The sequence below is a fragment of the Mus musculus genome, chromosome 11 (assembly GCF_000001635.26).
Source record: "Mus musculus strain C57BL/6J chromosome 11, GRCm38.p6 C57BL/6J".
Classification (NCBI taxonomy): domain Eukaryota; kingdom Metazoa; phylum Chordata; class Mammalia; order Rodentia; family Muridae; genus Mus; species Mus musculus.
This window is the reverse complement of record NC_000077.6, coordinates 120,685,971-120,700,533: the sequence shown is the minus strand read 5'-3', so window position 1 is coordinate 120,700,533 and position 14,563 is coordinate 120,685,971. Positions and strand designations below refer to the sequence as shown.

Below are 14,563 nucleotides of genomic sequence, written 5' to 3'. Positions count from 1 at the left end.
CCCCATGGAGCCAGGCCTGACCAAGGTGCCAGTTGGGCTGGCAGAACCCATGTTGGGTCCTGTTCTGCAGACAAAACAGCTGTAATACCACAAGCCAAGCCCTGCAATGCTGACAACTTGGGGACAGGTTGTCTGGCTCTAAGAACAAGCTTCCCCTTGCCCTCCAGCAGCCTTCCACAAGTCAGGGCCAAGCTGCAGTGCCATCATTCTGAAGACGTCTTCAGGCTCAGGGAGGCTGACCCTTGCCTGGACAAGGTACTCGCCCTCGGTACTCCCACACTGGCTGTACTCTGATGCATACCTGTCTCAGATGTCTCCCTGGAAGTCCCTTCACTTGCCCCTGTCCATGGACACCATATCCCTACAATCTACTGAGCTTCACTATACTGCTCTAACCATGGAGCCCATCTGACCTTGGGCTACATGGCTAGGAAAGGCTGGCTCAGGCCTGGGCAGGGGCCATGGGTGGCTAACCGTGGACCCAGGGGGCTGCCCCCTTCAAAGCCACAGCCACAGAACAGCCACCATAGGCAGTCTGCCCCAGAGCTAGGCTGCCCCCGTAGCCACAGTGCCTACATTCCAGCGGGGCCATGAGCCTGCCCAGGCTCTAGTGAGAAGGCAGAATGTAACACGTCCTGAACTCTAAGCAACAGTCTCCGTGGACAGCCAGGCCAGGCCAAGCGGTGGCAATCTGGGATCTGAAAGCGCATGTAGCCTCAGGCACTCAGGCTCAAAAACCAGAGGAACTCAGGCAGACTCTCTTGCTGTCAGTTCAGGAACCTTCCTAAGGAACAGCATCAGGGAGGATGGTGGCTTGCTAGCTGCTTCCATGGGTACCTTTCATTGTTTGGGACACCTTCATGTTCTACTCAGGAAAACTGTCTACCACAAAGCCCCAGGAGCCCCGAGACCAGAAGGATAGGACACAGAGCCTACTCAGGACAGTTGTGCTGCAAGAGAGATGCACTAAGGTAAAAGGGTCTACTGGAACCTCCTGGCAAAGATCAGGCCAAGTGAGCTGCTACAGAGGGTCCAAGGCTCCAGAATCTTCCATGACACCTTGCAAGGCCTGCAGCTAGCCGACCGGAGGCATCACACTGCCACCAGGAGCAGCGGGGGAAGCCAGGGAACTCAGAGTGAAGAAGCTCCACCAGCCTCACAGTCTTCCCTCACAGCTTCCATCCAGGGCCACCGGACAGGGAGGGGCTGCAGCAGGGCAGTCAGCAGTGCAGAGGCCACACAGCTGTCCCCCAGCCATGCCTGCCTCTGTTTACTCAGGATGCTCTCTCTGCCAGAGCCTGGCTCCCATCTGCCATCCCGACAGTCTTACACACGACTCCCACCCTAGGTACTTATGGAGATGTTTCTGGATACAGAGCTCATATCTGGAGATGAGACATGAGGACAAAGAGAAGACACAGGAACAGTTGTGAGGGACAGTCAAGCCTGACAAGCCAGAGAGACAGCCAGAGCACCACTGGTACCTGAAGGAGAGAAAAGCCTGTCCTGCCATTCCTCCAACAGAAAACGGTTGGAACCCAAGACAACGTCCTAGAACCCTCCTGTGCTGTGGGAGGACACAAAAGGCTAAGCCACTGGGCTGAGGCTGCGAAGCTCAAGGGCTCCTAGGAAGCACAATGAGAAGCCTGGGCAAGAGACTCCCAAGGACAAGCCAGTTCCGTCAGAATAGGGGCTCAGGGTGAAGGGCATCTTAAAGAGCCTTTCCCCAGGAGGCCCATGCATGTCAGGCCCAAATCCTCAAAATAAGCCTACAGGGTCAGGGCATATGACAGTTGGTATGCGACTACTGAGAGAGTGCCTTAGGAAGAGCTGGCATAAAAGTGTACAGGTAAAGGTGGGTGGCCTGTCTTCCCTACCTGTGGGGCTGTGATGGACTGACACTGGGGTGAAAGAGCCCTTACTAAAGCCTGCACAGGGCTCTGACTCCAGGGAACCTAGGAACACAACAGATTCCGAGTCCTGGCTAGCAGTGAGGATCTTGCACTCTGACCAGAAAAGAGGCAAGGGGAGCAGGAAACAGCCAGGAAGAGCTGACCGGGACAGAAAGCAGTAGTCTCCCATATCCCACGTCCATAAATTCCACCACATCTGACCCCAGGCAATTGAGAACTAGGGCACAGGAGGCACGTAGAACAGCGCCCCTGCGAGGCAGGTGGGCGCCGCTGTAAGCAATCTCCAGGCTGGAGCCACCCCAGGGTGAGTGGGAAGTAGAGGTTAAAGAATCACTCCAAGCAGAGAAGGAAGAGAACTCCATGAAGCCTGGCCTGGCCAGCCCCGCAGGGCCTTGTGGCCGCAGGATTGCCCTACTCATATCAGAAATGGGCCTGCTTGAGTTTCCTCTTTTGACAGTGATTTTCCAGGACAAGATGACAGATGAAGAAAACATGAGAACACTCTTCAGAGGTGACCTCAATCTCAGAGTTTCCAGCTTCCCCATCGACACCCGCCTGCTCCCTTTGCTTGCGGCGCTGACAAGGGCTTTGGTGAGGGGAATGTGAAGCGTTTCCCCTGAGGCTTTGAGCTTACATGAATCACTACAAGAGGGATGCAGGCCAAACCTCCTGTTACTCACAGGGCTCAGCCACCCTTGGAAGGGAGGGCAGGAGGGGGGGAGGCGCCTGAGCACATGGACACCATCAAACGCCCTGGACAGCACAGCAGGACACAGTTGTGCCAGACTGACTCAGGCTTGGGGCAGCTCAGAGCAGCGCTGCTCCTTTCTAAGATACCTACCTCCACGGAGCGCCACCCCAGCACACTAACACACCCACTCCTAGGCAGGTTCCCATTTTCATGTCTATTGTTCCTCACTGTTTGGCTTCTCTACTGTGGATATAAATTATTCCTTCTCAAAAAAGTGACCAAAGCCTTTTTTAAAAGAAGAGAGCACAGCCAGGCATGGTGCACACCTTTAATTCCAGCACTCTGGAGGCAGAGACGGGTGAATATCTAAGTTTGAGGCCAGCCTGGTCTATAGAGCAAGTTCCGGACAACCAAGGTATGAGGAAAACCCCGCTCTTAGAGAAAAAACAACTCGGGAGGCAGAGGCAGGTGGATTTCTGAGTTCGAGGCCAGCCTGGTCTACAGAGTGAGTTTCAGGACAGCCAGGGCTATACAGGGAAACCCTGTCTCAAAAACAAAACAACAACAACAACACAAACAAACAAATAAACCAATAGAGTGCAATGGCACCCCTCGGCCGCAGCAGTGGTACGTGAACATCTGGTGCACTGCTGCGAAGCATCACAGGCACACCTCTCACCTCCCTAAACGTAACGGCTACACCAGGGATGGGATGGCAGGGCCTGGCCAGGCTGGCAGCTGCTCCTGAGTGCTCAGGAAAGATAAACCTCTACGTTGGGTCTAGTGGTAATCCTAGCACTCGGGAAGCAAAAGCAGAGGACCTCTCTGAGTCAAGGCGACCTGCTCTACATAGTAAGTTCCAGGCCAACCAAGGCCACGTAAAAGTTTAAAAGTCAAAACAAACAATAAAGGATAAATATTCAAGACAGGACAGAACACTGGACACTTTCACAGTACAAACTGGGAGCCCAGGTGAGGTGGAACAAGTTGGGGTCCTTGCACTACAACACCTGCCTAATGAGCAGGAGGCCCTGGAGTCTCTCAGTGAAGCCTCAGCACCTGCCAAAACAACCAGAAAGGAACTCGGAGGGAGAGCACAGCACGCACTGCTCTTACAGAAAACTCAAGTGCATTCTCCAGAACTCACAACCTCCTGGAACCCCAGCTCCACAGACCCAACGCCCTCTTCTGGCATGTGTGGGTACTGCACTGATGTACACATACCTACACAGTTATACACGTATACATATTATTGAAAATAGAGATAACATGGTAACACGTGCCTATAATTCCAGCACTCAGGAGGTAGAGACAAGTAGATCTCTGTGAGTTTGATACTAGCTTTGTCTACGTAGCAAGTTCCAGGCCAGCCAAGGCTCCATAGTAAGACCCTAGTCCCAAAACAAGCAAGCAAGCAAGCAAACAAGCAAGCAAGCGAACAAATAAATACAAATAAAAAACTTTAAAACAAAACAAACAAAAGACCAGACACTCAGTTGGCCACTGCAAAGCCGCAGTAGACTTTCCAATGAAGGAGTGGCCTGTAGCTCTCAAAAGTGAACTTGGTCCTCAGAGCCTGAGGCTATCCATAAACACCCAAGCACAGCAGGCCCACAGCTAGCCTCTGAAGAAAGATAACAGAAACAGAGACCCCTAGGGCAGAGTAGAGCAAACAGAATCACAGCATCCCCATGGGCATAAGAAGACTCCAGTCATCACAGACACCTGTCACCCTGCTGTGCCCTGCCCTGCTCCACATTCAGTGGTCCAGGTGGGTAACTCACTAAGTTTGGCACAACAACCTCGTGCCACACCCAAGACAGACCCCTTCCAGTCCCATTAGTCCTAACCAGTCACCAACCCAGGGTGCAGAGGGTGAGGGCCAGTCTTTGTGAGCAGGTATGAGAGGCAGACAAGAAGGAAATCCCGAGGGGGAGGAGCAAACTGGCCAGGGGCAGCCAGACCTGCCCAGGAGGACCAGGGCCTTTGATCAGGGCTGGCCCCTGTGCCAGCTGCTGGAAAGGCTACAGGCATGGTGTGTGTGTGCGCGCGCACTCACTATGTCAGCCTGCAAGTGAACTAGAGCTACAAGCCGGCCTCCTGGGCTGTGGAGGGACTTCAAAGGACATGGCCAGGGGGCGCCGGGCAGCCCCAGCCTCTCCCAGAGCCCGGTTCTGATCGCCAGTAAAACTACCTTCTAATAATTAATGTCTGACATCAAAGGCAGGAACCGCCAGGCTCTGTGAACCATCCCGGGCCTCAGCGAGGACCTGCCTGTATTTTATCCTGTCTCTTTCTTCTGAGTCTTTATTTAAATCCAAAAACCACACACAGGCAAAACATTAATGGGAAACTTGGAAACTCTTTTTGATTACTAAAGTGTACCTTTGAAGTTCCCCAAAAAAGTTCTGTTTTGTTCCCATCCCCCTCCCCCCAAGACTGAGTAGGGACACAAAGCAGATGCATGTGGCCAGCCAGCCCTCTGGGTGTGGGGCTGCTGGTGACAAGAAGCACAGGGGGGGAGGGAGGGGGACACGACACACGCTCCACAATCAATCAGCTGCCCAGGCTCCCAGATCAAAGGCTGGAGGAGCATAACAGTGCATGCACACCCTCCATGGAACAAGCTGGCTGGCTGGGGGCCCTGTGTTCAGTGCTTAGGGCTATGCTGGGATCCCGACACTGGGACAGTGACTGCTTGCCTGGCAAGCTGACCAGACCGGCTGCTCTGACTGCTGCACCCCCATATACAGTCCAGGAAATGGAATTTGAGTTGGCATGGAGGGAGTGAGAGGCTGAGAACTGGCACCTTCAACATAAGAGAAAGACACAGTTGCCCTGCCCCTAAAACAGACATGGCCAAGGTTCTGGAACCGGCTACCCCTAACCACGTGGATCTAGCCAAACATCACAGGGCAGGAATCAGTGAGGATAAAGGAGACGGCAGGCACTTCTACCTTCTCTATCCCAGGATGCTCCACAAGGACAGTTCTGTGGTTCAGGGCCACGAGCAAATAGATAATCAAGGCACTAAAGAGGTACACAAGAGCGACCACTCACCCGCCATGGACACAGGTAACCAGCCTCCCCCTCAGGTGTGAAGACAGGGGCAGGAGTGAGAGCCCTAAGCAGAGGTGTCTAGATGGGACCAGCACTATGACCTGCCACTGGCTACCGACAGTGTCAGCCCCACAGTGTTGGGCTCAATGCACCTTGCCCTGTATTCTAACACACACTATCATATCCTCAGTCCCAGCCTTATGAACTGTCCACAGAGTCACTAGGTGAGGGCCCCAAGAAGGTCCTTGGGGTGGGTCCTCTGCATGATGGCGACCAGGACCAAGACATCATATCACAGCTCCCATGGTCATGGGCACAGGGAGCTAAGCAGGTGAGATCTGGGCTAAGCAGGATATACAGGGAGTCCTTGCCTCAATACACACTGCCCACCTCAGCAGCACACATAGCAAACAAGTGGGAAGCAAGTATTAGCCGTAAAGACTCTGAGAAAGGCACAGCATCAGACGAAGTCCTTTCTGAGAAGTGGGGAGGTTTGTCTTTTGTTTTTGCTTTTTAAATAAAGCTTCGTGAGGCCAGGAGTGGAGGTGCACCTGGGAAGCAGAGGCAGGAGGATCTCTCTGAGTTTGAGGCCAGCTGGGGCTACAGAGAGAAACCCTGTCTCGAAAAACCCAAAAAGTCCAAATAAAAAACAAAGCTTCCTAGACAGGAAAATCACAAGTATGATAAAGTCACCCTTACCCAAATTACAGCGAGGACCCGTCAGTATCCTAACACCAGCAGGAGAGTCAGGAAAGGAAGGCAGGTGCTACAGTTAGGCCTGCCTTACCTGGCACACTTGCTGGCCCGGCCCTAGGTCAACTGGGCCGTTATCACTTCCTCCCCATGTCCAATACTGGATTCCTTTGGTCTCCAGTCTGTACTAGGGCTGTCCATGGCCTCATCTACCTCCTCCAAAGTCTAAAGGTGCTGCGGACACTTCCATACAGGATATTGAGGCTTAAACAGCCTAGCTATGGGGCTCTACATATGGTGAGAAGATGCATGCAGGCAGAGTCCAGGGCAGAGATGGCCAAGACAAGTCAGCCAAAGGCTCAGAGAGCCCGCCAGAGGTAGGGCTTGCAGAAGCCAAGACATGATGCCATAGAGTGAGTTCCAGGACAGCAGCTAGGGCTACACAGAGAAACCCTGTCTGCCCGTCCCCCCAATCAAATACTTTCTTGATCCCAGGCTTGTCCCAGGCTGGATAAAGAGTGAGGAAGGGAGGGAGGGAGGGAAAGTGAGCAAGGCTGTCCGCCTATCTCCCCTATGACTACAAAAGCAAAGGTCAGAGTAAACTTAGTTAAGCATCACTGGCCCTGAAAGCAGGAATAGCCCCACCCACACTCAACCAAAATCTCAACTATAAGGCTGAAGAAGACAGCACTCACTGTCCCATCACCAAGACAGAAAAGGGCCTAGATCTGAAGATAAAAAATTTAGAAATCTCAGGAATAAAGGCCTTCGCCTAATAAAGCTGTAGAGTATTTCCCTAAGGCCAAAGCAAGGCCTCCACTAGGAGTGGCATGACTTAAAGAACACTGGACACTCAGAGACAAGTAAGATCTGATACTGAAAACATCAAGCTTAGGAGACCCCAACAAAAATCAGACAAGACTTCCTGGAACGAATACAGGTGCCACTGGTGACTGCATAGCAGGGACCCTGATACTACTCCACATTTACAAACGTAACCTCAAGTGTCCACACCCTACATTAAAGGACAGAAGACGACAAGTGCGTGGAAGAACATGTGAGGTCCACACGAGGAGACGCAGCACAACTGATTCTCCCGAAGCAAACAGAGACTCCACAGAGCTTCACACAGGTCCAACAGCCGTTTCTCGGGAACTTGGCTAACATCCTGAAAACTACTTGAAGGGATAAAGTCCTTGAAGAGACATGTCACTTTTGGCAAAGAAAGGTAAGGAGGAGACTCTGCTGGCAGCCATTCCAAGACAAGCCTCACCAGCAGGGAGCCACTGGAGGGAGACCAGCTCCACAGCAGACTGGGCTGCCACTGAGACAGAGCAAGTGGGAAGCTAAAGACAGTGCTGCAAAACTGGCTAGAACCAAGCACTGAGGAGAAACCCAGGAAATTCTACCTCATATTCTATACATAGAACAAAAATTAACTCATGGAGTCAAAGGAACGCAAAGTCAGAAGACATCACGTGATCACTCAGAAAGCACAAAGATCAGGAACAGATTCCACAGGTCCACATGGCTTCCTGTGCAATAAGGGACGCATGCCAGCATCACAGGCACAGTGACTCAACTGGCACAACCCAACCCACCAGGAGCTCTACAGTGGCTGAAGGACATCCACAGGACAAAGGCAAAGCTCAGGTGCCAAGAACTCAGAAGGGGTACGCTCAGTCACAATAACCAAAGACAAAGTGCTATAAAACACAACTCTGCGCTCTCGGCAGTCTACAATGCTCACCGCTCTTGGATGGTGCCCAAGTTTGATTACCAGCACCCATATCAAATGGCTTACAACCATCTGCACCACCAGCTCCAGAGAGACCAATGCTCTCTTCTAGCCTCTATGGGTACTTACACTCAAGTACACATACACATACACACACACACAAAATAAATAAAATACAGTTTTAACACATTCTCATTCCCTCTCCCTCTCTCTCCACCCACCTCACTGGTGATTGTTAGAGGCAGCAACAGCACAAGGCATCGAGAAGCCATGAGGCTGCAGGCTGCTGTGAAACATGTCAGCTTGCACAGCAGTACTAGGATCTAAATGTATGCTGGGTGGGAGGGAGATAAGCAATGGGGAGGGTCAAACTTCAGACAGTACATCAGTAAACCATGAGATGGAGAGACCCTGCCCTAAAAACACAGAAAATGTTGGAGGAGACCTGGCCTGGTGGCACTGGATGGATGAGAGAGAAGGGTTACAAATTCAAGGTCGTCTGGCTACATCCTAAAGACACGTATCTCAAACAAGGAGGCTAAGGAGATGCCTCAGTGGTTACAGCAAGGGTAAGGATGGGCTCTCAGGTTCCCCAAGCCCATTTAAGTGCCAGATGTGAGCCAGACAGTGGTGGCCATGCCTTTAATCCCAGCACTTGGAAGGCAGAGGCAGGTGGATCTCTATGAATTCAAGACCAACCTGGTCTACAAAGTGAGTTCCAGGGCTACACAGAGATACCCTGTCTTGGGGAGCAGGAGGAGCAAGGTGTGTGCCTGATAGCCCACCTATGATTCTAGCCTCCAAAAGCAGAGACAAGGAATCACCAGAGCAAGCTAGTTAACAAGATCAGCCACATGGGTCAACTCTGATTTGACTGAGAGGCTGCCTCAATGAATATGGTGAAAGTTGACCAAGGATGACTGACATCAGCCTCAGGCTTCCATATACCTGTGTTCACATGTTCACTACATTCCCATACCCACACCATGCACACAGAAGCCTACACACTTGTAAAAGATGCATAAATACATGCACACTCATGAAAATGTTAAAAAAGCTGGGTGTGGTGGCAATGCCATTAATCCCGGTTCTCAGGAGGCAGAGACTGGAAGATAGTTCTCTGAGTGAAGTGGCCAACTGGATATCCAGAGCCAATTCCATATTAGCCAAGGCTGCAGGGTGATTGATACCTTGTCTTTAAAACAAAAATAATATATTTTTTTTGGTTTTTTGTTTTTTTTGTTTTTTTTTTTTGAGACAGGGTTTCTCTGTATAGCCTTGGCTGTCCTGGAGCTCACTTTGTAGACCAGGCTGGCCTGGAACTCAGAAATCTGCCTGCCTCTGCCTCCCAAGTGCTGGGATTAAAGGCATGCACCACCACGCCCGGCAAAATAATAATTTTTAACATTTTAAGGAAAATAAAGAAATCATCCTCCTTCTGGAACAGCTGCCTTCCTTTAAGACACCGGACCGGCCTCAGAGCTCCAGGCCATGGTCACCTTACAGCCTGCCCCAGAGCTAACTTCAGGCAATGTGCTGGCCAGAGAAAGACCCTCTCCAGCCCTAGGCCAGAAACCACAGGTCCTGCTGAACCAAGTCCTGCTTGGCTGGACTCTGGAAGACTGGGCTCTTCCCAGGAACAAACTCATATAGGAGCAGAGCTGACAGTCCAGGAACTTCCCATGTTTCCTGAGGAAGTCCTCAGTGAGGTTATTCATACAGGGTACTTGGGTTGCTCAGAGGCCCCGGGGGTGGGGGTGGGGGGGCAAGCAAACGCCTCACCTGGAACCCAGAAATGGGTGCATGGGGAACACCCATGGCACCCAACAATGGCCACACCACGTCCTCCTGAGTCTCCTGCTGGAGTGCCACCTAGGGTTGGAAAAGGTGCTCACGAGGCCATGCCCTGGCCCATCAACTGACCATAAAGAGTGATCCAAAATAAAAGTACCTTTCTATTCCTTGGGTGTTGGCAGAAATAAGTCATTACCAGGACGGTAGGATGAGAATCAGAGACAAATGGGGTCAGGGTGACAATAATTGCAGCTCAAAGACAGATCCAGAATTAAGACAAAGCTATGCCAAGCATGGAGGTGTACACCTTTAATTCTAGCACTCGGAAGAATCAGACAGATCACTGTGTGTTCAAGGCCAGCCTGGACTACACAATAAGACCCTGTCTCAAGCAAACAAACAAACAAACAAAATAACACAACAACAACAACAACAACCAAAAAAAACAGGAAAAAAATGAAGAGCTATTTTGCAAACTGTTTAAATGGGTGTGCACTGCAATGGGAACACACAGTGCATAGTGATTAGCTCCACATCAAGAAAGCCAGCCAGGGGCTGGTGAGATGGCTCAGTGGGTAAGAGCACCGACTGCTCTTCCGAAAGTCCAGAGTTCAAATCCCAGCAACCACATGGTGGCTCACAACCATCCGTAATGAGATCTGACTCCCTCTTCTGGAATGTCTGAAGACAGCTACAGTGTACTTACATATAATAATAAATAAATCTTAAAAAAAAAAAAAAAGAAAGCCAGCCAGTAACACAGCACAGATCACGCTGGACCAGGGACCACTGAGTGGGCCATTTTCTAAGGGCTCAAGAACACCCATTGCTCTCTCCCAAGCTAAGATGAGTCGCAGCACTTCACACAGCAAAGCCATCCCTACAGCTCAAGTCCCCCACTTAAACTGCCAATAAAGTCAGGGAGATCCTGACCCACAGACAAATTCACTGCCATTCTTATACAATCTCCATCTAGGCCTCAAACCCACTGCCCAGAGACAAGAAGATGACAGGAAGGCTGCCTGGCATGGGACTTCCACACTATCAAAACCTCCCAACCAGGCACAAGGCAGACAGCTGCTGTCCTCAGTCTCCCTGTGGCAGTAGGCCAGGCTGAAAGCCCTGTGAGGACTACTCTCGGTAGCACAGACTCGCTGCTGCTGGTGGTCTGGGCAGTTCCTACTTCCACATGCTGAAATGGGAAGTTCAGACAGAACAAGTCTTTCCCAGGAGGCACCCACCACCCGTGGACAAGCACTGCCATAGCTCAGCCCTGGTCCCTGGGGCTCAGTATATGCCTTACCGGTTCAGGCTCCTGCTGGGGCTCCTCACCAGGCTTTGGCTTCTTGGGCTTAGAAGGGCCCCCAGGGCCAGAGAAAGACTTGGATGAATTGGCCGAAGGTGATGTTAGAGGTCTCAAGGACGCAGACGGGCCCCCCAGCCGCTGGCCCCCCCCAGAGAAGGGAACGAAGGGGGCCGATGCAGGCTCACTGGTGCTTTGCTTTGTTTGAGCATCCGTTGGTTTGGGGCCACCCTCAAGGCCGGTCCCTGAGGTGTTTGCATCACCCTCATGGTTTAGGTCTCCCCTGCTGAACTCCCCAGAGTTCAGAGGAAGCAATGTGCTACTGGATGCCTGGTCGGCTGACAAGGAGGAGACCGGACTTCCCGGGGCCTTGCTCCTGACGGCTATGGACTCCTGTTTGCCGGCGGTGTCACACTGCTTTATGACAAACCTGGGGAGAGCACAAAAGTAAGTCTAACACCACAGACTGGCCCTTCACTCCTTCAGGGTCCCTTCTTAGATCCATGTTTTCTCTCTACAGAGAAGACATGAGAAAAATGGCTGGAAGGAGTAGTCCTTGAAGGCACAGTAGGGACTGTACTACCTACATTCCCACCTCCAGGAACCTTTTCCACATCCCTGCCCAGGCCCCCAACTCCAGGCTCTCCCACCTCAGTCTCTGACGTTCTAGGGTTACAGACATGTGCCATACCAACCCCCACCCCCAGATCCAAAAGCCTATAGACTCTGACATCTCTACCTGATGGTGGCACTACCACCTGTCAGGCCCAGTGACTGAAGGGTTGTGTTCTGTAAGGCAGCTCTACCAGTCACCTGCAGAGAAACAAAAGGACATGTAGGCCCTGCCTAGATCTTCAAGCCTGGAACAACTCCCTCTACCTACTGAGCCCTAGTTGGTAAAAATCTCCCAAGCCAAGGTCCACGAGGGATTCTCTTTCCACACACCTCAGCTGCCCCTAAAAGTCCCATATTCTGTGAAGACAAGTATGCAACTGGTCTGCAGCAGCTGAGAACCCGAAAACCATCTGTCTCCTGACCTGGTCCGGTCTCCTCAGTGGTGCACTCAGCCCACTACATCTGGAGAGGGCAGACTAAGGATGCCCAGAAACCAAGACTCTTGTGCTCAGCCTCTAGCTATGCTCAGGGTCAGGAGACTGAGGATCTCTTGGCCAGCATCTTGGAAACAGGCGTGCAGACTGCAAGCCCCATACTCCAGACTGCAAGCCCCTTACTCCATAGCTCCCTGAGAGTGCAGACTGTAAGCCCCTTACTCCATAGCTCCCTGAGAGTGCAGACTGCAAGCCCCTTACTCCATAGCTCCCTGAGAGTGCAGACTGCAAGCCCCTTACTCCATAGCTCCCTGAGAGTGCAGACTGCAAGCCCCATACTCCAGACTGCAAGCCCCATACTCCATAGCTTCCTGAGCACCTGCTCCAGAGCCCCTGCTGGCCAGCTATCCACTGTGCCTCCCCAGTGCCTGCATGTCTTTCTACATTCTCACGGCTGCCATAGCTCCAGGCCACCACATCCCAGTCATCCCAGTGGCCCTCTAGAACAATGGGCAAGAGACAGCAGGCAACCTGAGCCCAGGGGCTCCAGATGCCAGAGTCCAGACAGATAGGTCCCTACATCAGGTTCTTCTCAGTACCACACAGATGTCTGCCAGGCCACAGAGAGAGTCCACCCTGTCAGGTGGACAGAAAGCGAGACGGTGGCACTCACTCTTCTGTTAAGAGTCCCCAGATCAGAATGCACTGTCTCATGGGTTCTTCTGTCCTGTCCTGCCCTGTCCTGTCCTGTGCAGAGTGACAAAACCTTCTCAGTGTACTATCTGCGGCCACACAACTGTGCTGCCATCTCCAGCCTCAGCTACTTCCCAGCCGTGCCCACTGGACCAAAGGTAGGCCTCTGAGGAGCTGCCCTCAAGGGCAGACAGTCAGATACAGCACAAGACCTAGAGTGTGCAGCCAAACAGGATGATCAGGCTGGGTCTCTGTGGTCCTGTGGTCCATCTCTTCATTGCAGGAAGAATGTGATCAGAGCAGCTTCCTACACCTCTTATAGCCCCTCATAGCCCCTCACAGCCTTGGGTTGAAGAGTCTCAAATGGGGATCACAGAGAAAGTCCTGTCCCACCCCAGGACCTTTGTGGGGACCTGCAGAAACAGCACGCCTCTGCCTAAACCAGGACAAGGCACTGGGCCAGGGAAGAAACAAAAAGCCCCTGTGAGGTCAGGGTACCCAGGGCTAGGAGGGTCCTCGTGGTAGCGGGCGGGGCTGGCGGGCCGGCACGGCCTCACTGCCAGCTTTGCCTGCGCCACGCTGCACTCAGTTTTGAAAAAGATCAAAACACAGAGCAAAGCAAATATTTACTAAAATGAAACCACTTTTGTGACTCTCCAGCTTTGAGAGAAGCTGAAAAAACAAACAGGGCACTGAGGGAGGTTTCAGGAGCAGCCCGGGCGGCCGTGGTCGGCTTCCAGTGGAGCCGGCTGTTCCGCTTTTTTCCACAGAACACATAATGCTTTCAGGGGCTGGGGCTCCCGCCACCGCTTTGAAGACTCAAGGCAGTCAAGTTTCCAGGCTGGAAAGCGGGCTGGGCTGCTCAAGTGTAGGAAGGAGTCTGGCGGCCAACACCTACCTCATTCCTCATGTACACGCAGACAGGGGTCTTCTCACCCAGCTGCTGCAGACGCTCCCTGGAAAGAAAAGAAGGGAAACATCAGGAGCCACCACAGGAGACAGCAGAGACCCCAGGCTTCCTGATTCCCTCCTGGACTCCATAGTCATCAACAGGAGGCAATCAAGGGCTGCATGGAGCCCCAAGAAGGGCCTCAGCCCTCAGACACAGCCAGGGATTAACTCCTCCTACCCGCTTCAACCAGAAGGCCACCACGTGGCACGAGACCCGAAGGGTATCAGCAGCCCTGTCCCCATGCTGAACATTGCCGACATCAGTCAAGGACCCTGGGTCCAGCCCTGACACCCAAGCCCGCCCAGCTCAGGACACAACCCCATTCAGCAGACTCTAAGCAGCGGGGCGCTCAAGGCCATAAGCACCACCATGAGCCGTTCTCTTACCCAGACCCACGGTGGGCAGCAGGTCTGAGGGAGGGTAGCAGACCCCTGGAAGGGTGAAAGACACCAGTTCTTGACCCACAGGCAGTTTGAAGTAATGGCCTACAACTGTCCTTGACCCAGGACCCCAAAGGACAAGTGTCTCTTTTGTGCTTGGACACAAAGAATGAGAGCAGTGCCCTCTTGGGAAGTATACCCAGATGTCTACAGAGGTAGCTTTCTGAGGTGATGGTCACCCAAAACAGGATGAGAGAGAGAGACCTGTCTCCCCATCATGGATGGCAGTCCCAGGCA

General features: G+C 52.4%; 1 protein-coding gene across 9 annotated transcripts in view; it reads right to left on the bottom strand.

Moving 5' to 3' along the window:
• Aspscr1 (alveolar soft part sarcoma chromosome region, candidate 1 (human)) overlaps positions 1-14,563 on the bottom strand; it is a 36,475-nt gene that overhangs the window by 8,914 nt on the left and 12,998 nt on the right. For all 9 annotated transcript variants that reach the window (NM_026877.2, NM_001363055.1, XM_006534086.4 and 6 more), the window contains 3 exons: positions 13,833-13,890; positions 11,932-12,005; positions 11,193-11,622 (listed from right to left, as the gene is read on the bottom strand). In NM_026877.2, coding sequence (NP_081153.1) covers positions 11,193-11,622; positions 11,932-12,005; positions 13,833-13,890 — 562 coding nt within the window. The remainder of the gene's footprint in view (positions 1-11,192; positions 11,623-11,931; positions 12,006-13,832; positions 13,891-14,563) is intronic.